At 41.3% G+C, this 22,894-nt stretch overlaps 1 protein-coding gene and 5 non-coding genes across 7 annotated transcripts; 3 read left to right on the top strand and 3 right to left on the bottom strand.

Moving 5' to 3' along the window:
* Nucleotides 1-1,358: 1,358 nt before the first annotated feature.
* Nucleotides 1,359-22,844, bottom strand: LOC120783300 (store-operated calcium entry regulator STIMATE-like). Of its 2 annotated transcripts, XM_040116193.1 has the most exons (10): nucleotides 21,804-22,844; nucleotides 19,292-19,340; nucleotides 19,106-19,201; nucleotides 18,790-18,911; nucleotides 18,426-18,538; nucleotides 15,817-15,894; nucleotides 15,452-15,595; nucleotides 8,795-8,902; nucleotides 4,382-4,505; nucleotides 1,359-1,846 (listed from the first exon to the last, which is right to left on the bottom strand). In XM_040116193.1, the coding sequence occupies exons 1-10, from the start codon at nucleotides 22,027-22,029 to the stop codon at nucleotides 1,731-1,733; spliced, it is 1,176 nt and encodes a 391-aa protein (XP_039972127.1). In that variant the 5' UTR covers nucleotides 22,030-22,844; the 3' UTR covers nucleotides 1,359-1,730. The 2 variants fall into 2 exon arrangements, with proteins under 2 accessions (XP_039972127.1, XP_039972126.1); XM_040116192.1 differs by lacking the exons at nucleotides 8,795-8,902; nucleotides 15,452-15,595; nucleotides 15,817-15,894; ... (3 more) ...; nucleotides 19,292-19,340; nucleotides 21,804-22,844 and adding an exon at nucleotides 4,642-4,777.
* trnae-cuc lies at nucleotides 3,578-3,649 on the top strand. The gene has a single exon. It is a non-coding gene; the product is annotated as a tRNA-Glu (tRNA).
* trnae-cuc lies at nucleotides 6,774-6,845 on the top strand. The gene has a single exon. It is a non-coding gene; the product is annotated as a tRNA-Glu (tRNA).
* Nucleotides 9,474-9,546, bottom strand: trnar-acg. The gene has a single exon. It is a non-coding gene; the product is annotated as a tRNA-Arg (tRNA).
* trnar-acg lies at nucleotides 10,335-10,407 on the bottom strand. The gene has a single exon. It is a non-coding gene; the product is annotated as a tRNA-Arg (tRNA).
* On the top strand, nucleotides 11,545-11,616 carry trnae-cuc. The gene has a single exon. It is a non-coding gene; the product is annotated as a tRNA-Glu (tRNA).
* Nucleotides 22,845-22,894: the final 50 nt, after the last annotated feature.

Below are 22,894 nucleotides of genomic sequence, written 5' to 3'. Positions count from 1 at the left end.
GTGGCCCCACTGGCCCAATCTGTCTGTGAATTGTGTATGTATCGGTTAGTGATAAGTAGTTTGTGATAACTTGATTAATCAAACTTTTATTCAGCACTATGCACCATGTAGTCACAATACATATACTGAAACAATAAATGCCTTGAAACTATATTTTAATACGATGAGGCCTTAAGACAATTTAGTGGTGCATATAGTAATAACAAATTTGCAGTTACTTAAACCTGCAATAACAAATTCTTTGGCCACTTGGTGGCAGTGCTAACAAGGCGACATATTATCACCTTTTCTGTTGATATAGCAGTGGTGTTAGCAAGGAGTTGCCTATTTACACATCTGGCAGAAACAGGGCAACACTAGTTTTCATTTGGAGTCGTGCATGAATCTAGAGGTGTGTACAGACAGAAAGTGAGGCACATTTTTCAACTTGCACTCCTTCACTCCCTGAAAGCTGAGGGGGACTGGAGGGTCAAGTGATGATTCTCTTGGGCTTTGTCACTACCAGTGACCCCTGTCACAGACATGCAGTCGGTGTTATCCATTATTCATGTAAATATACTGATTATAGCAGCTTTAAATTACCAAGGAAACATAGAAGTTTCCACATAGTGAACCTGGAGTCTTTGTGCGGCTGAGGGTCTGGGGCCTGGGGGTAGCTGCCTGTTTTGCCTGAATAGTAATCCAGTCTTGGTCTCAGGTTTCTCACTTATGTTCAAAAATAATTAAATGCTGACAAAATGATCTTTATTTACTGAAGACTTAATAAATACTGATTTAAAATTTTAAGCGGAATCATGATACTATAAAGTCAGAGATACATGTACAACTACTGTAAATGTAAAGAGAGAGTGAATAATAATCAAGTGAACTCTCTTTTTTAACAATTTCTTTGAGGTCAAAACACAGGAAAACTTTTACAACTTGAAATTTTGAATCATTTAGAGGTACAAACAACTCATGTTGATATTCAAACGTACACTACCGATAAGACAATAATTATTCATCCCCTGTCTGTTAATCCTATTCTGCCTCACTCAACAACTTTGTACATAACTGCAAACAGAAGCTATGTGCTTCTTCTGATGTCCTGTGCTTGCACACATGCAGCAGAACTTAGCAATTTATGTTGATCATTGTGATTGCGCTGTTGAAATAGAGGTCTTCAAGTTGACAAATTTACTTTGTGAGGTTACCTGCCACAATTACTGTTTACCTGCATTCTGTGTTTTGCCAAGCGTTTATTTCAAGGCCCAAATATAACTACAATCTTTTTTTTGGTTTACTACCAACTAATTGAAAAAAACAAAAAAAAAAACACCCCATTAAATTTCAATAAATATTTATTAGGGAAAATGGTCAGGTACAAAACTGAACAAATAAGCTAATGTGTTAAAAAAAATGCTTTGTCACCACTGATAAATAAATGTTATAACTCATTTACGGCTCATCAGCCACATTTAAAAAGCTGAGTCATTCTTCAAGTCTGAGTCACTGTCCAAACTACAAAGTACAATAACTGCTTACATAGCAGTAATGTTAACACACACTACTAGCACAAAAAAAACCCATTATCTCTCCTAAACTCCACTGACTTTTAATTCAAAATATGAAAAAAAACAAAACACACACACACTTAGCAATTCATATTATGCAGTCAAACCATTGACTCAAAAACTTAAAGACTACAGTGTGTGCTTCTTCAGTGCTTTCTGTTTTATCCTGCAGTGTGTCTACTTGCTGAACACACTGGCTCCAGGCGCTTTGGCTGCAGCAGGCTTGTCCAGGGCCGTCTCCGTCCCCGTCCTCACGCCGCTGAACACAGACGGAGCCACTTTGCCCATACGTTCTGAACATAGAAAGAGACACAGATATGTATTGTCAGAGAAAAAGATGCTTTAACCGGGTGACTTCTCATCCTCAACAAGTTATAAGAATTCCACCCAGGTGTCTTTGAGGGAAGTATGTGAGAAGAAAAATATTTGCAACAGCTGTTTCTGTTTCATCTCATATTCGTGCTGGTCTTGTGTTTCGCATTCAGCACTGTCGACTTCTGGCTCTAGTCGGATTCTCAGTTGAAGAAATGGGATTTTCAGGTCTTAACAGTAAACAGTGCCTGTCAGTTAGAGCTCACATGATGTCTTTTAATCATTCAACTGATCAGTATTTTTCAATTTTGTGAATTATCTCTTAAGTTGGGAAAAGGATACATAAGTAAACATATGAAATCACATTATCCTAGGGATTCATTCAAAAGGCATGTTTGACTTCGTGAGTTACGGGAGGTGAAGGCTGGCTTTTTATTTGATTCTTACTACATACACAAATATAGACTGTATTTGTGCTGGTAGGTAAAATCCAAAAGGCCATAAAAGCAAACCTGGGGACAACATGTTTATACTTTCAAACAGTGGGTGGGAGTTATGCAAGTGCAGCATGGGTGTGTGAGGTTTTGTGTTAGTTACTGCAAGCAAGGGCAAATATTAAAGGCAGGCCGCAGGTTATTCAGCATTTGAACAATGAGCAAGAAGTTAATTAAAAAAGGATAAAATATTATTATATGGGCAACAATTAATTTGAAGTCTGCTAGTGAATAAGTATTTGGGTGTGTGTGAAAAATGCTTGCTGTGTTTCCAACTAAATTTGTCTTAATTTGGCAGAACCCACAGCAGGCATGACAGCGTGACCACAGCAACATCAAATCCCACCAGACCTACTAATCATTCAGCAACCGGCTGATATCTAAGCTGCAATGAAACCATAATGTGGAATATTTAAACAATGTTATAAATACACTGTATACAATACTGTACTATTGCATTGTACACAATAGCGACACTGTATCATCCCATAGTCTTTAGAAAGGGGTCACGTATTTGTCTCAACACCTCACATATTTGGTCAACCCACCACTCTTCAACCATACTGAGTCTGATCCTGAGGGGTCACAGAGTTTGGAGAGCCAGGTATACAGTGGTGGAAGAGGGACTCAGATCATTTATTTACAGCATGTAAAAGTAGAAAGGCTAAAATAAATACTAAAAGTACTCCACCACAAGTAAAAGCCATAGTTTCAAAATTTGCTGTAGTAAAAGTACTTTAAGTATTCTATATTATTTAAGTATTATAAGCAAAATGTATTCAAAGTATCAAATTTAAGTCGGCCAGAAATGTCCTCTTTTTGTCTTATTTACTTATGTATGCGATTTAAAATTTCAGTTGTAATTACTGGGTCTAAGGTTGTACAGGCCAGCTAAGAATCGACACATCGCGCCTCCTGTCGCAGGGCTCATGTAAATTTCCACGGCAGCGGCCACATGTGAAACTGGACGCGCGTAACGTTAGCTGGCTGGCACTTCTTCCATAGGACAACGAGGCTGTGTAAAAAGAATCAGCACAAACGAGTAGCTCACCTCGACAGACTCAACTGGGTGTAAAGTCGCCTCGCTCACAGCCAATCAAAAATCGAAACTGAACAGGTCTGTATTTGAAAAAAAAAGTGTGTATGGGGAGGGGGGGGGGGGGGTCGAGCGGAGTCGCCGGTTATATAAAGGAAATCGGAATTTTTTGCTCTCAGGCATCCCTGGTGGTCTAGTGGTTAGGATTCGGCGCTCTCACCGCCGCGGCCCGGGTTCGATTCCCGGTCAGGGAACTACTTTTCTGTCAACTTCATACAGTATTGACAGATTCACAGTACAGAAGAAATGATATAGCATAATGTATCACATTACTACTTTTATCACAGCGTCCGTGACTTGATTGCCCTTTTTCTAAGGATATCGTTATGTGTGTACAACGTTGTTACTCTGACGGACAGTAAACAGTCCTGCTTTGCAACAACAGACTGTGGGGGATAAATTATTGCTTATTCGTTAATACATAAATACATAAATATATACATATATATATATATGTATAAATTAATACATCAAAACAAGAAATGTATTAATTTAATTATATGTTTAATTACTTATTTATATATTAATTTCTGTTTCGAACAATTTATTTTCATTTTATTTATTCATTCAAAAACGTATTAATTTTTGTGTTTATTTCAGCATTCATTCGTGTATTTATTTATTTATTCATTGTTAAGTGATTTTTGTTTTCTACAAAAGAGTTCGAAAAACACAGCATTCTGAAACAGAGGCGTATCCACTATGTCACATTACTCAGTCTTCTATGTTTAAGTTGTTGACTCGGATAGTTAAGTTATATTAAACTGATATCTGAGCTCACAGGCCAGGCGGGAATAAAACAAGCAATTTCTCAATTATATTAGAAAGAACAGAAAAAAAAAAAATCTTTACAGATGTTAGCGTTCACATATGACATGGTACGTCACTTGTCAGAGGAAACAACATTAATAAAAGACTTTACTCACCGCACTCCACCATGACCTCATAGGTCTTACTCTTGACCTCGCCCTTTAGTCCCAGTTTACTGCGGGCTCCTTTCAGGTCCTCCTCCTTCATCGGGGGACGCTTCTTCTTCTTCACCTCGCCTGGCTGGCGTTAAGTCGAGAAAGAAGGAAAAAATGACGAATGTCAAGGGCGGAAAGAAAGAAAGTAAAGCGAGGTGATGAGCAATGTGAGACATTTAGGTAAATAATCAAAACAACGTATTTGACTTGACCAAACTTACCTGTGACATACTGACTGAAGTTGGCGTACTGATTCAATAGACACTCTTTCCAGTGTGACAGAGTCGCAGCTATTTTTCCAGCGTTTGCCTTTGTCTACCAGCAAGCCTGTCATTATATATAGTCCTGGTCCAGACCCAGTGAGTCAGTCAGACCCACTACCCTCTGCCCAACTCTGCCTGTTGTCAGTGTGTATTATTAGGTGTGACGTGAGGGATGGAACAGCTGGAATGGGTGTCCCATCTGTTACGATAAGTTCACAGGCCGACAGCTGATTATTCGGCACACAACACCTATGGCTGTCTGTCTGTCTCCTCCCCCTCCCCGGTCCAACCTAGCAGAGATACCCTGTTTTTTTTAAACGCTGGTGTGGGACTTGGCACTAAAAGGGCTACTGAGAGCGTCCACCGACCGGCAGCACCTCTCTGCAGCTCCAGGGGTCGGGACCCTGCCTGCCCATTGCTACAACTTGATTTAAGGGGGAATATCTTTTAGGGTCTTGTAAAAAAGTATTTCAAGACAGTTAACACACGAACCAACAAAATTAGGGCTGAACCAAGAAGACAACTACGAAAATTGTACAAGTGTCTTGTTTGAGTCACAGGAAGGCCTTTTTTGAATTTCTGATTTGAGTAAGAGGCACCATGCAGTCTTCAGGTCCAATCTGGACCCATGCAAAATCCTCTATTACTGTGTAAAGCAGCTATAATATAATATATATAGCAATTACACCTTTGCCTATAGATTTACAGCACCGGCAGCAATCATCAGGTGTTTAACGAACACAAATATATATCTAGAAAATGGGCACACAAAACGTTTGCACAGGCAGGTCTACATTTAGACAAAGAAACTGAAGTGTACCTTGGTGTTGAAATTTTGCTCCTGCAACAGCTTCTTAGTGCTGAAAGTCATAGCAAACCAAGTCCCTGGGTGGGTGAACAGAGTCTTTTCTAGCGATATTAATGCGCTGAAGGAGAAAATTCAGAGCTGGCAAATTCCCAGTGGGTAAATTATTATACACAACATTTTGTTTGGATATATTTATAATATTTATGTATAATATTATTTTCTAGGTTTATTTTATGTACATTGTGATAATGCAAGTGACACTCCATTTCATGATGTTCTTTTGTTTACGTTTTCCAAGGTTTTCATTTATTGGATTCTCATTATGACAGAGTGTAATTTAGGCTGGAACAAGTAAGCAAACAGTTGGGGGGCAGTCAGCAGACTGATAATAGTCAGAGGACTTGGCATCATAATCTGAAACCGGGGTGTTAACTGTGTGATGATGGACCAACCTACTCACGGTTTTAAAAATGACAAACTCTGTGACACAGGGGGAATGCAGAAAGATCCTGAAACACAATCTAACTAAAACCTCTGCCTAACAGAGGTTTATTAATTTACAGGAACATAGTCTCGCTCCTCGTCTGTATGTGATTGTTTCTGCTCAATCTCGCCAGAGTTACTACACTAGCCTTGTCCTGTATCGGTCCCAGGAAGGCGCACGTTTGTTCAAACGCCTCTTGGACCTTTTCAAGAACGAGGGTTAAGGTAAAGAGCATGCCTTTGCGCATGTGTGTCTGTTTTTAACTGAGCAGTTAAATATCTCTCTCTTCACCGGGGCTTTTAAAACCATGACACTTTGTGTTACTAGGGATGGAGGGGGGAGAGACAAACCCGAAACAACAAACACTACAAATGATATGCTTGTGTCAAGCAGGGGATGAAGTCGTGGCGTAAGCGAGTAAGTCACAGTGAAAGTGACACATGGAAAATTGCCGTTTGTGTCCTTAACTGGAGCTCATGAGCCAGGACGTTACATATTGCTTTCAGTGCTTCTGAAGGATAAATGACTCCTGACGCTAATTTTGCGTCTGTGTATTTCCTTAAGCATTTGTAGGAAGCTAGCAGTACGGGCCGGATCTATTTCTGGACTCGCAATCATGTCTGTCGGTCCGGCAGCTCCAAGCACGACTCAACCGCTTGGTCAGTCTGGTCAGTATGTCAAAGCGCTACATCTAGTGGTAAACCACGAGCAATACCCGCGTCCTCTTGCTCCCATGCTCCCCATGAAGAATTGGTGTTGCTAATTTTTTTAATCTACCGATGCACCTCGTCTACCATCTCCCTGGTGGTCTAGTGGTTAGGATTCGGCGCTCTCACCGCCGCGGCCCGGGTTCGATTCCCGGTCAGGGAACTACTTTTCAGTCAACTTCGTACAGTATTGACAGATTAACACTACAGCAGAAATGATATAGCATAGTGTATCACATTCTTTATTCGAAAAGCAGTTATAGTGATAATTTACCTCCATCACTTGCCTTTTTAAACATCTAGGTATTTCACTTTGCAAAATACTAAAAGTCCCCTTGATCCTGGTTGAGCTGAATTACCATAACTGCTGCAAGATGCTGCAATTTCCTCCTTTAAAATGCACACTCATTTATTCCCTACCAACATGCCAAAAACATCATAATGAGACCATCAGCAGCACCGTACAGTCATCGCAGTCACAGTTTATGTCACTCCCCCAGTAACTTTAAACAGAACCAGCAGGCACACCAACCTTGCACACATGCATCCAGCACAAGCCAGTGCATACAGGTATACTGTGTATATATACTGACATGCACACACAAAAGAAACACACACAAACACATACACCCACCCTTCTCTCGTCTGTCTGGCCCACACTCATGTAACAGTTTAGAGGTCTATGCATGTCACATTCTTAACATCAGAGCCTGCTGAATGGTGCTTTATGCCTAAGGATCTGGAGCTCAAAAAACAAATCAAAAAAGGAAACAAAAAACAAAAAAACAAGAACAAAACACCTGCTGGTAATTTCACTCAGGCACATTATTGTAACAAAAAACAAACAAACAACAAATTACACGAAACACAAGGAAAGATGAAAGCTATGATAAATGGGAAATTGTGCAAGAAATGGTTCCCATATATCTACTCTCCCTGTTTAGGTGAAGGAATAAAGAACACTTTTGGAACAAGCATAGTCTCCTTTTTGGCCCAGAAATAACACTCAAAACCGATAATGAGAAGAAACATATTTGAAGACAAAGAACACACAGTCAGAGCGCATCAGTAGAACACAACCAAAAAACAAACTGCAGTCTTGCATCTACAGACAGACAACACTGACTGAGCTGATATCAGGATGTTGCAGCGCGGTCCTTGCAGTCCTATAGGTTTAACAGTGGAAATGACTCCACCAGAAGATAAAAATGGAAGGTTGCTGCAAGCATTAATGTGCTCCCTCTGGCATGAGTAACATTACATACAAAGTATACAGTAGTAAAGTGTGTAATTGTGCTCTAAAGTGTTAGAGTCAAATCAATACGGTGATTCAAACACTCTGACGTAACGCTCCCTCTAAATTTAAGGTTAGTCCGACTGTATGCACCTTCACACACAGTCACACACACAGTCTCACACACAGTCTCACACACAGTCTCACACACACACACACACACACACACACACACACACACACCCCACAGGCCATGGTGGTACGTCTATGTGATAAAACAAAAGCACAAAGCTTACATCGAATTTACATCAGGAATACAATCACTTTTGAGGACAAGTTGGAGTATCAGATGTAATTTACTCCGTTGGTTCTGTTGTGGCCATTTAGATTTGTCCAACAAACCCTGATTCTGGACCACTGCACCACAATACCACACACCCTGCCATTGAAGTCCAACCGTATTAAACCAGTGTTACCCTTTTCCTACTTCACTCACATTTAGGATTTAACATTATTATGTTTCTTCATAGTAGAGTTCCTTTTCCCAAACAGTGTCTTTAAACACCACAGTCCCCACAGGAGTGGTGATGTCAAAATGCAACAGCGATCCAAAGTATCAGGTTAACTGCAAAAAATATCTCCTAGCGCGTTAAATTAAATCTCAAGTTAGACAGTTTATGCAGGAGTCCTCCAGGAGTCAACAGTGAAGGGAATTCAATTAAAGTATATTCTTCTGTCATCAACGGGCATCCTATGTTTGAAAAGAGGTTGATATCAGAATCTGTGGAGGTACGAAGGATGTATGTGGGCCTGTGTGGTGAAGAGCTACCCGAGGAAATTTGAACGTAGCAGTTTAGCTAGGACAACACAGGTCAAACAGGGATCCCCATGCGAAGCTTCTTCTTCTTCACCGTCTTCAGGCCAGTTAACCGACGAACATCGTCTTCATCTGACTCATCCATTTCATCATCTGCTGAGAAAAGGATCTAAGAAACAGGAAAGAGAGACAGAGAAATATTAGGACTGAATGGTTTATTGCGAAAAAGGTTCAACGTAAAATTATTTAGGACATACTGCAGTCTCTCACACCTGATCAGAAATCTGCCCCACCTTTTAGTATACTGGGTATATAGAAAAAATATTAAGCTTGGCTTAATGTTGTAACATGAATCATACATACATTCTCAGACTGAAATTTTTAAAGACTATACATTGGCTGATTTTGTCCATTTCCCCTGAGGATACGATGTAAGACTCCAGGACAGCAATTTCGTATTTCACATATAATACAGCTGGATAGCATCTTTCTTTAGAACCTCCTTGCCTGATTAATGCCCACTTCTTTCAAACCCCACAACTCCAGTATGAAATTCTGTAATTGTAACATATAAGTCGGTAAGGGAAAGTAACTTGGCACCATGATTGTTTTCCTCTCACCATAATAGTCTGGTATTCAGAGTGATAATTATATTTTTCATATTCAGCTACAGTTATTGCTGCATTTGCCGCAAATCACAGTCTTTCCTCTAGAATATGGTGAGTGTCTAGAAAAAGGAACGAGCCAGCCAGGAGTCGAACCTAGAATCTTCTGATCCGTAGTCAGACGCGTTATCCATTGCGCCACTGGCCCGCTGTGCATGTGCTCTGCCGCTGAAACCAATACAACTGTGTCAGCACGGCTAAGCCCATCCCCCACAGCTCGGCTGTCTGCTGAAAGCATGCTCTTTCAGGGCAGCTGCTGCCACATGTAGGAAGTGAAACAAGCCATGAAGCTGGGTTTTGTTTGCACTGCTTTGACCATTGATAATGTTAAAATGCATTGGAAATCATATATATATTTCTCTCTGTGACTAATAAAAGGTGTCCAACAATGTAGTATTTCACATAAGAGACGGATTAAAATAAGAATTGTAAAATATTGAGGCAGCAGAGGCTGGGGTATCCTGTTCTTTAGTCCCTAAAATTGGTCAAGCTCCAAAAACACTGGATCCTATACAGTATTTTTTCCCATAATACAGCTGGATAGCATCTTTCTTTAGAATCTCCTTTCCTGGTTAATGCCCACTGTTTTCAAACCCCGCACCCCCAGTTTGAAATGCAAGCTTTCGGTTAAAAATCTGAAGTCATCAGCCTTATTTTCTCAGACTTCGGAAAACTCTTCCAGAGCCACAGAAGACATCATACAAATGTTTTCATAGTATCTATTGTAGTATCTCTGTACACAAGGAAATTCTGTAATTGTAACATATAAGTCGGTAAGGGAAAGTAACTTGGCACCATGACTGTTTTCCTCTCACCATAATACTCTGATATTCAGAGTGATAATTATATTTTTCATATTCAGCTACAGTTATTGCTGCATTTGCCGCAAATCACAGTCATTCCCTCTAGAATATGGTGAGTGTCTAGAAAAAGGAACGAGCCAGCCAGGAGTCGAACCTAGAATCTTCTGATCCGTAGTCAGACGCGTTATCCATTGCGCCACTGGCCCGCTGTGCATGTGCTGTGCCGCTGAAACCAATACAAGTGTGTCAGCACGGCTAAGCCCATCCCCCACAGCTCAGCTGTCTGCTGAAAGCATGCACTCTCAGGGCAGCTGCTGCCACACGTAGGAAGTGAAACAAGCCATGAAGCTGGCTTTTGTCTGCACAATTGATGTGAGCAGGACCTGCTTTCAGAAATAAAGTCAAAACAGCACCTACATATTCTTAAATACAAGTTGTCCGTTAGCAAAATAAAAAACCAAACGCGGGTTTCCACTTCCCCCAATGTGATATTGAACTTAATGACTTTTTTCAAGACCTTAATAAATAAAAAAATGCGCAAAAATGACAACCTTTGGCACAAATTGATCTTGGTGTTGTTAGACCTAAAAGCTGAAAGTAACCAAAACAGGAGATGTAAAATCCGCTATTTAAGGACAGCCTGCAGGAACAGGACCGAAGGCCGTAATCTTGCTTTGATTGTGGCATTCATTGGACCAATCTGAACTCTGCCGAGTAAAACAGTTTAACCCAGGTCTGGTCTTGGGCAGTTTTTGGCTTGTGTCTGGCTTGTGTCAGATAAACCCACTTCAGACCAACACAGTGATGCAGGGTAAACCTACGTTTGCAGGTGATCTGAATGGTTCAATGGATGAACACAAAAATTTCAAAAAAGACATTCACGAGCCAGCCAGGAGTCAAACCTAAAACCTTCTGATTGTTGTAAGGCGCGTTATTCATGGCACCACTGGCCCACAGAATGCACCCAAACTGCAGCCAAAAACCCAAACCTGCATACCTGATTACTTCCTCTTGAATTCTCATTGACCTACACTTCTCATTTCTCCCTCATTATCCAACCACAGGAAGAACAATATCACATGTTATGCAGCCTGTTTTCACTTTCATTAAAACTGCCAGCTCTTTAGACATAAATAAGCTCAAACTGATTTGAGAAAAAGCCCGGCAGAAGCTGACTGCCTGGGTGGGTTGGAAAAGCAGTACAACAGCCAAAATATTCTGGTTACTGTTGGCTACTTGGTTAAACACATCAGACTGCTTCACTGTTGTTACTTTAACCGTGTAGTCCTATGTCTCACACGGCCACTCTAACTTGGTTTTCAACAACAGCTTGGCAATTGAGTTCCCTGGTGGTCTAGTGGTTAGGATTCGGCGCTCTCACCGCCGCGGCCCGGGTTCGATTCCCGGTCAGGGAACAACAACAACTTCTTGTGTATCTCTACATACACAGGAATGCAAACAAGGTACCAACACAAAAGAAACTAAAGAGAGATCACTCTTGAAGTGTTGAAATTGAGAAAACTCACTTTGAAACACAAATTATGAATAAAAAACAATTTGCGGGGAGCAGAAATGTTCTGCTCCCCGCAAATTGTTAGATTGTGTACAATGCACAGAGCTGACCCTAAAGAGGCCAGGTGATGCAAACTGCCATAAAAACCCCACTTGGGACGCATAATTCTGAATGCACATCTTACATGTCCAAAGAATGTTCCTAAAACCTGAATAATATGGCCAAATCCCACATGTCTTAGTCAGAAAATGCTAAATAAGGACGAATTTGGAATATCCAAACGGACTATGCTGTTTACATGACCCATATCAAATTCAGAATAATAGTGGAATATTATACTGTTCAGTGTGCATTTAAACGTCCTGATTGTGATAATCACAGTTGTAAATTTATACTTGACAGTGAACTATTATGGTCCAGTACAGCACCTACAAGCCTCTTGAAGAAGTTATTGCCATTTGAAGTGAATCCGCAACAAAAGGCTGAGGAACACAACCACAATGATTGAATAAAACCTTTTATCAGACAAATTTCAGTCACCATTTACACTAGTAGTGTTCGGCACACCCATACCGAACACATGAGACTCATTATGCTATCAAATTCATATTTCCACAGGAACACTACTAGTGTTTCTGTGCCCTGCTATCACCAATAGAGGTAAATTTGTGGTACTGTAACCACTGTCCTTTTTAAAGGCCAGAGATTCCAGAGAACATGCCTCCACCGCACAAACAGTTTTCCATGGTGGCCTATTAGTTTGGATTCAGCGCTCTCACCAGTCAGGCCAGGGTTTGAATCCCGGTTAGAAGAAAGTCATTTTGACAAATTGGTGACTGACATTTGTCTAATGAACACTAATATTCTACTATTATTGTGAACATAACAATATTCTGAATTTGATACGGGTCACGTAAACAGCATATTACGTTTGGATAATCCAAATTTGGCCTTATTTAGCCTTTTCTGATTAAGACATTTGGGATATGCCAATATTATTTGGGTTTAAGGAGGAAAATTAATTGGTGCAAACAGTTTTTATTGCATCATCAGGCGGGTGTTTACAGGCAGTGTTGCCAATTTAGCGCCTTTGTCGCTAGATTTACCGACTTTTAACACCCTTTTAGCGAATTTACATCACAAAAGCACCTAATGACAAATCTAGCGACTTTCTGGACAAAACTTATCTACTTTTCGTAGAAGAGAGTCACCAGTAATGCCCCATGAGTATGAGGTTGGGCTTTCCCTCTGCAGGCACACTTCTGTATGCGATTCATTCAATTGACCACACAGGAGCTGACATAGACATGAATGAGCTTCTAACTTTCCCTCTATGTTATCATTTTACAAGTTAATATGTCCAAAATCCCAGCACAGCCATTATCTTTAACTTATGTGTAAGGTGGTTTTGTCAGACGACATTAAAAATCAGGAATTTAGCAGTGCAGAACAGCAGCTTGGAAATGGCTTGGAAGTGACTGGTTGGTTAGCATGTAGTGTTAAGGGGCCGCGTTTCAGTCACTATTTCATACTTATTCTGTTGTCTGACAACAATACAGAAAAACATGTAAATGAGAACAGCTTTATGGGGAATTCAGCTGTATTAACTTACTGTATATGTGAGCAAAGAGAGTAGGAGAGAAGCAAACAGATAAAGGGTGGTCCAGCCAAATACTCGGTCTTGACCTAGTCTAGTTTAGATAGGTGAAATATATAAAACTGTCAAGACATGTAAAATTACCTCAAAAGTGGCTGACAGGCCTAAGACTCCAGAGGGTTAATTGATCACTTAATGATAAAACAGTAATTTTAATGGTGGGCTTTTGCTCCACAGTCAAGTAACCAGAAGTACCCACTTGTATTAAATCAATCAAAGATTGTTTCAATGACACAATTATAGCCCTCCAGAGTAACTACCACAACTTAAAATCTGCCAGACACTAACAAAAGCCATGCAGGTAAGGATGCGCAGAAAGAGTAAACATTTTCTGCAAAGAAATAGTAATCTAAAGGGGTGTTAATCATACATGACACTTGGCTGAAGGCATTTGTTGAAGGGAATATGAAAGTTTTAAACCAGGCCATTTAAACTGAATGAAATTGGTTTGAGAATGAGCACACTGATTAAGTTACAGTGGTTACTGTGCAAAAACAGTAATGTAATGAAAACAGTAGTTCTTTTGTCCTTATCAGAGTAATAAAAAAAAGTCTCGGTAAGACTCGCATGTCTCGCATAGCCAGACCTATCTCGACAGTGCTGTGTCAGCATTGGAGAATGGTCTTGCTGCACCAATTATCATTATGTTATTGGGGGGGGCAAAAAAAACACTCTGGCTTGTTAGTATTTCTTGAAACCATCACAATCGTCTTGGGTGAGGATTCCCAGGACTCAGTGACTTTGCCCCTGCAAAATAGTGTTGGGGGGAACATGTTTTGGTGGAACATTTGCAGGTGGCGAGGTGATCACTGTCATTGAAAAAACTAATTTCTCGCAAAGAAAATGCCACAAAAAACAGTAAAAGACATATATCGACTGTGTGATTGAACAATCCAAATCTTCATCAAAACTTGCCATTTTCAGCATGTTGGTGGGAAGCACAGATGTTGTTGTTGTTTCCCTTAGCAAAGGGGATTTTGAAACAGGCCAGAAGTGGAAGAGGAGGAGAATGCCGGCTCAGACACATTGCCAATGGCAGGCTTATACCTGCAGCCTACATCTGGTGAGTCAGACTAGAGTAAGACTGACTCTAATGAATGCAAAATAGTGGTTGAAACCCATTAGCATGATATAAGGTGTAGTTTAATAATTTGATACTGTCCTTCCACCTTTGCAAAATGGCAGTTATTTCTGCAAGAGACTTTAAGGTGTTGTACAGGACAACAATGATCTACTGTCAAGGTTCATAGTAACAACTTTGCTATCACATTCATGGTTCCACAGGAACACTACGTCATTCTGTGCCCTGCTACTACCACAAGAGACAGGCTGTGCTACTGTAACCACTGTCCTTTTTCAAAGGCCACAGATTGCAGAGACATGCCTTACTCCCCACAGCCAGTTCATGGTGGTCTACTGGTTAAAATTCGGCAGTCTCACCGCTAAAGCCAGGGTTCGATTCCCGGTCCGGGGATGTCTTAATGTGTGGCAACGAAAGCTGGATTGCAAATGGTGTGATGATTTAGACTTCATGGGCTGCATGCATGTTTGTACACAAGAAACCAGAATACTGTGAGAAATTCTCCCTAAGTGCATTTGCTGTTAAATATTCTTGAAAATGTGTTTATGCCGGACTGGTGTTATGACTTCATGCAGTGTGGGTGTATGAATGCTGTGTGAGGAGAGTGCTTTGTTGGGCTCTTTTGCTTCACAAGCTTTTAAAGTAACTAGGAACTATGATCTAGGCAACTGTAACAGCTCAAGGGCAAGCTGCTCTTCAGATTGAGGGTGTGTTGAGTTAGAACCAAGTAAGTTTGTTGATGACAGGGTACCAATCAGTACAGCAGACCAGGAACAACTGATAGTCAAAAGACTATTTCATAGTGAGAGAGTTTCAGAAGCTCATAAGAGGGCTTTTGGGGTGAAGAAAGCAAGGTGAGAGGCTATGTGCAACTTTTGTGCCAATGGGCATTCGTCTTCGACTATGTCTGTTTAATTAATAAAAGTTGACGATGTCTAGCGAGTGATATTTTCTTTAGTCTGGTGTGTCCTTAAGCAATATTATTAAAGTGAGACTTACCTCTGACTCTGAGTCATCATGGGACAGAGCTCGTCTGTAGCGCACCTTGCTGTTCCCCCGAGATTCCTCCTCTCTCTCCTCCAGCTTCGCTTTTGTCCTGTGCTTCTTCATTAGAAAATTATCTACCACCCAGAACATGAGGGCCTAAAGTAGACACAGAGAAAACTGTGGTGAATGATGTTCCCCCATGTGGGGATTTTTAGATTATTCACTAAAACTGGGAAGATTTCCTTACATTCATACACACACAAGACAATGGCCATGGTATGAACAAATAGGTATGATTTAGGTTAGGAATCATGAAATTACACAAGACAGGTGTAGTACTGTGTTGCAGGAAAGACACATAGGAACAACAGACTTACGTTAATGAAGAACGGAACGATGAGCATGACGATGGCCAGTTCCAGGTCAGGATTCTCTATGGGGTTGAGGAGAGCCAGCTGCGACACACACAAAGATACAAAACAAGCATACAAGCACAGACATAAGCAAACACACCCGCACAGTAAGCACACCCATTCTTTTTAAAGTCCAAATGGCAGTAGAGGGTAGTCCGTATCTATTTACATGGAAGGCGAGTTCACTGGAGCAAACACCACAACTTGGAATTTGCAAGAAAGTATCAGACATCATCAGAAAGTAATCTAAAGCAGTGTTTAACGTACGTAATTATTTTCCTGAAGGAATTATGAAAGTTGAAGGAATTATGAAAGCTTTAGACTGCACCTTTTAAAGCAAATGATATTTGTTTCAGAATGAATCTGCACTGCAGGCTACATGCATATGGACTTGAAACCCCTTGCCTTTCCTTGTTTATTCACCTCATATGTCAAAGATTTCTGCAACCGGCTTGTAGGTGCTGTACTTGACCATGAACATCTATTATAAAGATAAGAATAACAACTGTGATAAAACACTCATAGTCAATGTTAGTGTTCCTTCTTATGTATCTGTGGACAACTACCACTACTACAGGCAGGTTTGCAGCATTACCATAACTGTCTGCTGTCAAAAGACAGACAATATGATGCACAGCAGCACAGTAATATAGGAATTCCAGACAACGTCCCTTGAAAGGCTGAACAGTCATCCCTGGTGGTCTGGTGGTTAGGATTTGGTGCTCTCATCGCTGTAGCCTGGGTTTGAGTCCTGGTCTAGGAACATCTTATTTTTGTCTCTTTCAGTCGACTAGACTTTAAGATTAGAAACAAAAGTGATGTGTACATTCAGTGTCGCCCAGAAAATCACACTGTGTATCCCTGAGGTCTAACAAACATGTCATATGCATTTCCTTCCTCATAAAACGTTTCAAAAGCCAATATTTAAGGTATTTTAAATCCAGCATTGTTTACTTCCATATTACAAGCTTGTGGTGTTCTTCCTCCCTGCTTTTGTCAGTGCATTGCAGCATTTCTCGTCATGGTACCGCCATCTCTAGATCAGTGGACTAGAATGACACCAGTGGCAAGTCTATGTATCAAGTCACCCACGTGCATGTGTGTCTTCTTATGTATGCATGAGATAGACAAAAAAGTATAGCGTTACTAGAGGTCTTATACTCCACAAGGAAGGGATGCAAGAATCCAGATTTCTGTGAGAAATCAAGGGCCTGTTTCATGACGCATGATTAGTTGGTTTGCTCGATAATTCTGTGCTAAATCATAAGCCCCTTTTAAACAGAGACCCCAAAGGTTTCTATTAAGAAGACTGAACCACTGAACCAAACAAAGACGACATAATGTCACCCCCATGTGTGATTTTAGATAGCATGCCATGAGAGGAGTGACATGTAACATGACAGTGTCGGCATCTGTCCGCCATGCCGGTTCCCCCTTTCACATGGATATCAATCCGGCTCTGTGACTACCTCCTCCGTTGTTTTTCCACCAGCTCAATGGTGGAACAACGACGCCCCCCACAATCCGTGTTTGTACCTTTTATACAGAACGGGGTGGCAGAATGAGGGCCACAACATTCCCGCCTTGAACGGGCTTTATAAAAGGGGCGATAGCTTTCAGGTCTCATAAAAGATGGCTTGACTGTTTAACTGCCATGTTAACGACCCAGTATACAAACTATACAACCCTGCATTTTTTAAATTAGGGTTATGGACCAAAGCATAAAAAAGGACTACCTCATCAGTTGTGCATGAGGAAAAATGAATGTATCTTTCCTGCAGGACACTAATATTGACAAAGCTTCACATTCAGAAGTACTATGGCAATTCCAGAGAGCATGCTGGACATCCGTGGTAGTCTAGTGGTTAGGATTTGGCGCTCCTACTGCCGCCTCCTGGATTTGATTCCTGGTCAAGGAACACCTCTTTATGAGTCTTGGGCACGCTGTAGTGCACACAGTGTTTAAGCACTTACAGAATCTAAGAACTCAAGGAGCATGTATACATGCACGCATGAAAGCTGCTCACTGTGTGAAATCAAACACCAAAACATAAGTATGTTAGTTCAAGGCTGCAGTTGAGTTTTGACAAATTCATCAAAGGTTTCTGTAATCAGTTCGACCTGGTATTCTGATCACTATTGCAATTTCTCCTCCTTTTGTATAGGACTCTGAATCATTGAGCGGGGCTCTACATTATTTAGTAAAGCACTCCTGTCGTTTTCTTTGTTAATCAAATCTGCAACAATACTTTGCATCTTTACCAAGCTAACACAGAACCCGCTAAATATTTTCGAAGGATGCAAACAAGACAAGAGACAAGAGCTGACAGAGCAGCAATGCTGAGTGAGAGGCAGGGCTACTTTTTGTAACTGTCAATGTTTAGCCCTTATGTACAGTCCATGTGTTGTCATCTTAAGAACAATTAAGGTTATTTTCCTAGACTTTTTAACCTGTCAGGATTTAAAAGCGGGTTAATAATAGCTCTTGAAAGTGCTGCTACCCTTTTAAATACTGAGGATTCATCTCTAATTTCACCTGCTATCTTTTCAAATCATTAATCTGTTTTTCTGACCTTTTTCCACTGCGGAATGAGGAGGACCAGCATGATAAGTACTTTCTCAAACATCATGATGAGGATGTAGAGAATACACTGGCCCAACCACGCTGTGCACTGCACTGGTTCTCCTGTACACAAACACACATGGGAAGAAAGAGACACAACAGTTTAGAACAGATCAAAATTTTGCTTAGGTGTGAAGCTATGTAGCACAGATCATTATTAGATTTCACTGCTTCAGTGATAAACCAACTGTATTTGGACAAAAAGAAAACACTAGCAGTGTAAGAAATGACATTGCAGCATTGCAGTAGTGAGGGCAGCTACTGCCCTCCATTGGGCGTGACAGGCAATTTAGGAATGTGCTGGAGCTCCTTACCGTATTCTCCAAAGCGCAGAGAATCCCACTGCCTCCACTCTACAATAGCGCTGACAGCCCTCACCCCAGCATAGATCAACAACATGCCCAGAGAAGCATCTAACAGGAAGTTAATGAGGTATCTGGGAGAAAAAGGAAAGTGCTTGGAATCCGAATCTGCAGTCAGAGCTTTCCTATTGGACAACCTGGTGGTTAGGATTCAACACTTCATCTCTACAAGGCTACGCAATCTTCATTTTGACAGTTCCTGGGTGATGTATCAGTAACATGCGGAAAAAGAAAGTTTTAAGAACAGTCAAAAACAGAATTAACTCACAGTGAACACGGATCCTCCTCTGTGAGGTCTGACAAGTAGACATTAGCAAAGTGGATGAACAACATCCCTATGGCCTGTTTTGAGGTATCCAGGAACCTGCAGACACAGGACAGTTGATATGCTTCTGAGCGACTGCATTTAATGCCTTTTCAGAGAAATGAATTTAAGCTGGCTCAGCTGCCTTACCAGATCCTCCAGGGTCTCCTCTCATGTTTGGGCTCCCTAAAGCGTTTCACTGTGGAGGAAAGAGTGTGCCACACAGATAGTAGGAATTTACTACAGATCACTCATACAAAAGCAGAGGTACACAGAATCAATCAAACAGATTCTTTTTGGTTTTCATTTAACCAAGTTACAACTCTCCTTTGAGTTGTCAAATGTCCAATGAGCATATTATTGCTTTTACAGTAGAGCAATTACTTAGTCCATCTGAAAATCTAGTCTTGTACTAACATATTTAAGATTTGGGAATGAAGGTTGATGTGTCCTTTTTGAGCAGCTAAACTATCAAACAAGCAGGCTCACAACTGCTCATCTAGCCTACAGGAAAGTGAATAGTAGCTATTTGAGCTGAAATGGGACGGAGTGCATGATACAAGCTAAATCGATGTGTGGACAGTTTGTTGAGGCAGAATGAGAACTGAGCTAGGGCAATATGTTGTTGGTCACAGAGGAAGCAGAACTAGTGGCCCAGACCATAAAAGACCAAAAACCTGACCTAATATCATGTGCAGCAGCTGTGAAATGATTAATCGGATACCCTTATTTTCAGCTCACTGCTGAGTTAACATGAAACAAAAAATGTTTTTTTCAAGATCCCCAAAATAGAGAAGTGGATCAAGCTCTAATTCTTCAGTGATTGGTAATCAAAACTGTACATCTACCCTGGCACTTTCAAGCGACGTAGTGGTCATAAAGTGATGAAGAACAAGCTGTTTGTCCAGAATCAAACTGACAACAAATAAAACTTACATTGCATGGAAGTGGTTTACAGTATGCTGGTGTGTGCACCCACTGTTCCCCAGGTAACAAACTGTGCAACTACTAAATACATCTGTAAGTACGTATGGGGTGTTTAGGTTATGGACTTTTTAGAAGACGCCACTTTAATTAATCCCTGTGTGTAAGGGAATCTGAGGGGTTTTAGGCAAGAAAGCCCATAACTGAAAGCATTGAAACGTTCAACACAAATAAAGCTCTTGCTGTTCTTCACAATAGAGGCTTGTTTTCCATGACAACCTCACTACCCTCTTCTTTTAACTGCTATGACACACAGCTGGATGATGACAGGGGAGCTTCAATGTTACGACAGCACTGATTTACTTTTCTATCATCAGACATGGACTCCTACATTAGATGCATTGTTCGAAGCTGTGATAACTAAGCTGGACAGGGACCTCCTTCATCAAAGAATCTCATTTCTCTAAACTTGCACTAAATGCTATAGAGTTGCCCAAACATTTACAGAGGGCTTTTTGTGTTTTCATGCAGGCAAGTTATGCTGCAAGCTATGACCTCAGTTTTTGCTCTGTATGCAAGTGTGACTTTAGACTGAACACACCCTGCATGCAGCTGGATTTGGTGTGAACACAGGCGGAGGCCTCAGCCTCAGAGAGCTGCCTCGAGAGGAAAAAAAAAGAAGCTATAAAACGCTGAACATTCCACACTGCTGTGGGACACACAAAACTGAGGTTGCTCTCATTAGGTCACACAGCTGTCAGTGAAGTGCCAAACACTGACTGAACAGAGCCCCGGCTAAATCATAAGTGCATTTTTTTCCCCTATGCCAATGTTTCCCCGTCTACCTAATTATAAGTTAGGCTGCCAACTCTAACGTAAAGCCACCTCAGCCATAGATGGGAGGAAAAAAAAACAACCAAAAAAAAAAAGTGACGATGATTCACGGGGAGAAATCAAACAGGAGAGAACTTAGCAGACAATAATTGTGAAAAATCAGTTTGAGCACTGTAGTGTGTTTTTAAAATGCACATATACTAGTTCCTACAAAACAATCTCAGTAAAGAGAAATGATAATGACTTTTACTATGAAGCAGCTGCAGGGTATATTGAATAACAGTCACTTGAGGTATTGTACCTTACTTAGCAAAAGCTACACTGGTACAGTTTTTTGCATACTGCACAAGTGAATCGATGCTGCAGGCACTTATCGCAATTTGAGTGAACTTCCAACACACATAATCAATGTAAGCGACACCATTTCTTTTCCCTTGCCACTGCTCCCTTAACTTCATGGGTTTTTTTTTTTTTCCTTACAAATTCTGCCACCCGCAAAACAAAAACCCCTTTGTGAAAACCTTTGCTGTTTCCTATGAGGATTTTTTTATGGTTGAGTTTTAACCTGAGAGGGGCAAACAGATATTATGTAGCAGGAAAGGTCAAACATGTGCCAGGAAGTGTGGAGGGTAAGCGGCTTTTATTCCCACAATCATCAAGAGGGGAAGTTACCAGGTGTACTGTTACACTGAGCTAAACCTCCTGCATTTAGTTTTAAAGAGGAGATAAAGCATTTCTACCTTACTTTTGTTTGTCCACCTCTGTTCTAGAGTCGGAGGTGATCCTCCCAGCTGTGATCAATATCGCATTTGATTAACCGAGAGATGCTATTGGATAACTGCCCGGTTACATCACCAGCTGCTGTCAGATATCTGACACACAGCAGAGCTCCGGCCGTACTCACACATCAGCGTGCTGAAAGCCATCACGGCCAGAAGTCCTTGCAGGAAAATCCCAAACGAGTCCATCAAGGCGCCATTCTCGCACCCCCGGTTATCGGTACCTGGCGTAGGGCTGGAAGACACCGACGTGTTGGTGAGGGACACGGCGGGCAGCCCTGCTCCCCCTGGACCTGCAAGTGCTGCGTCTCCGAGCTGGGGCAGCATGTTGACCCCAATAACAGCAGCCATGGGACAGAAGAGCTGATAGACTAATTAATAAAGCCGGGGGCAGTAGCTTCTCATGCAGAGCCTCTGTGGGCTCCCCAGTCCTCTCCAGCAGTTGATGGTCAGCTAATCGATATATTAAGCAGGACAGTCTTCGGTGAAAGATGGCAGCATCCTGTCCCTCGCAAGCGCGCACTCATTCTCCTACTTCAGACATCCATGAAGACACGGCTGTTTTCGTCATTAGAGATGTAAAACCATCGCTCAAACGGCTTACTAGAAGTTGCAATAACGTACTGCGTAGCTCCAGCTGCCCCGTCCAAAAACTTTAAAACCGAGCTGGAACACTAAAGAAAACAATATCTGGTTTAGAAGGTCCGTGCAGAAGAGAACCCCTTCCTGACTCGACCTGGATTCCTCTGATCTGCGAGCTAACATTAGTGACAGACACGCCAGCTACATCTATGTCACATAACTACTGGAACAGACAAAGCCAGGGTAATAACTTATCTTACACGTGTTGTTCAGTGCGGGTCAACCGGTCAGAAGTGAATTTTTGCCGACTGACAAACGTCTATAACAATAGCTTAAAAAAAAAAAGGAGCTCCAGCGGCTGAGACGCTGCTATCATCACCTACTTAGCTAGCTTCCAGGCTAACTCCTCAGTTACGTGAAGCTAATGCCAGGCTAGCAAACTTATATTTTTTCTCAGACATTAAAAAAAACAACCCGTGCACTAGTCTCTAGTGACTTTAACGCTTGTATAAACAGCTCCCCTTTTATTAAAAAATTAATATGATGAATAATTGCCGGTCACGGTTCGCGCATATCCAGCTGCTTCCCTGCCCAGCAGTGTCCACTCATGTTGACAGACGCAGTCATGTGACCT

The sequence above is a fragment of the Xiphias gladius genome, chromosome 21, assembly GCF_016859285.1.
Source record: "Xiphias gladius isolate SHS-SW01 ecotype Sanya breed wild chromosome 21, ASM1685928v1, whole genome shotgun sequence".
Taxonomy (NCBI): Eukaryota; Metazoa; Chordata; class Actinopteri; order Istiophoriformes; family Xiphiidae; genus Xiphias; species Xiphias gladius.
Note: the sequence above shows the minus strand (reverse complement) of the source record. Positions and strands in the feature narration are given on the sequence as shown.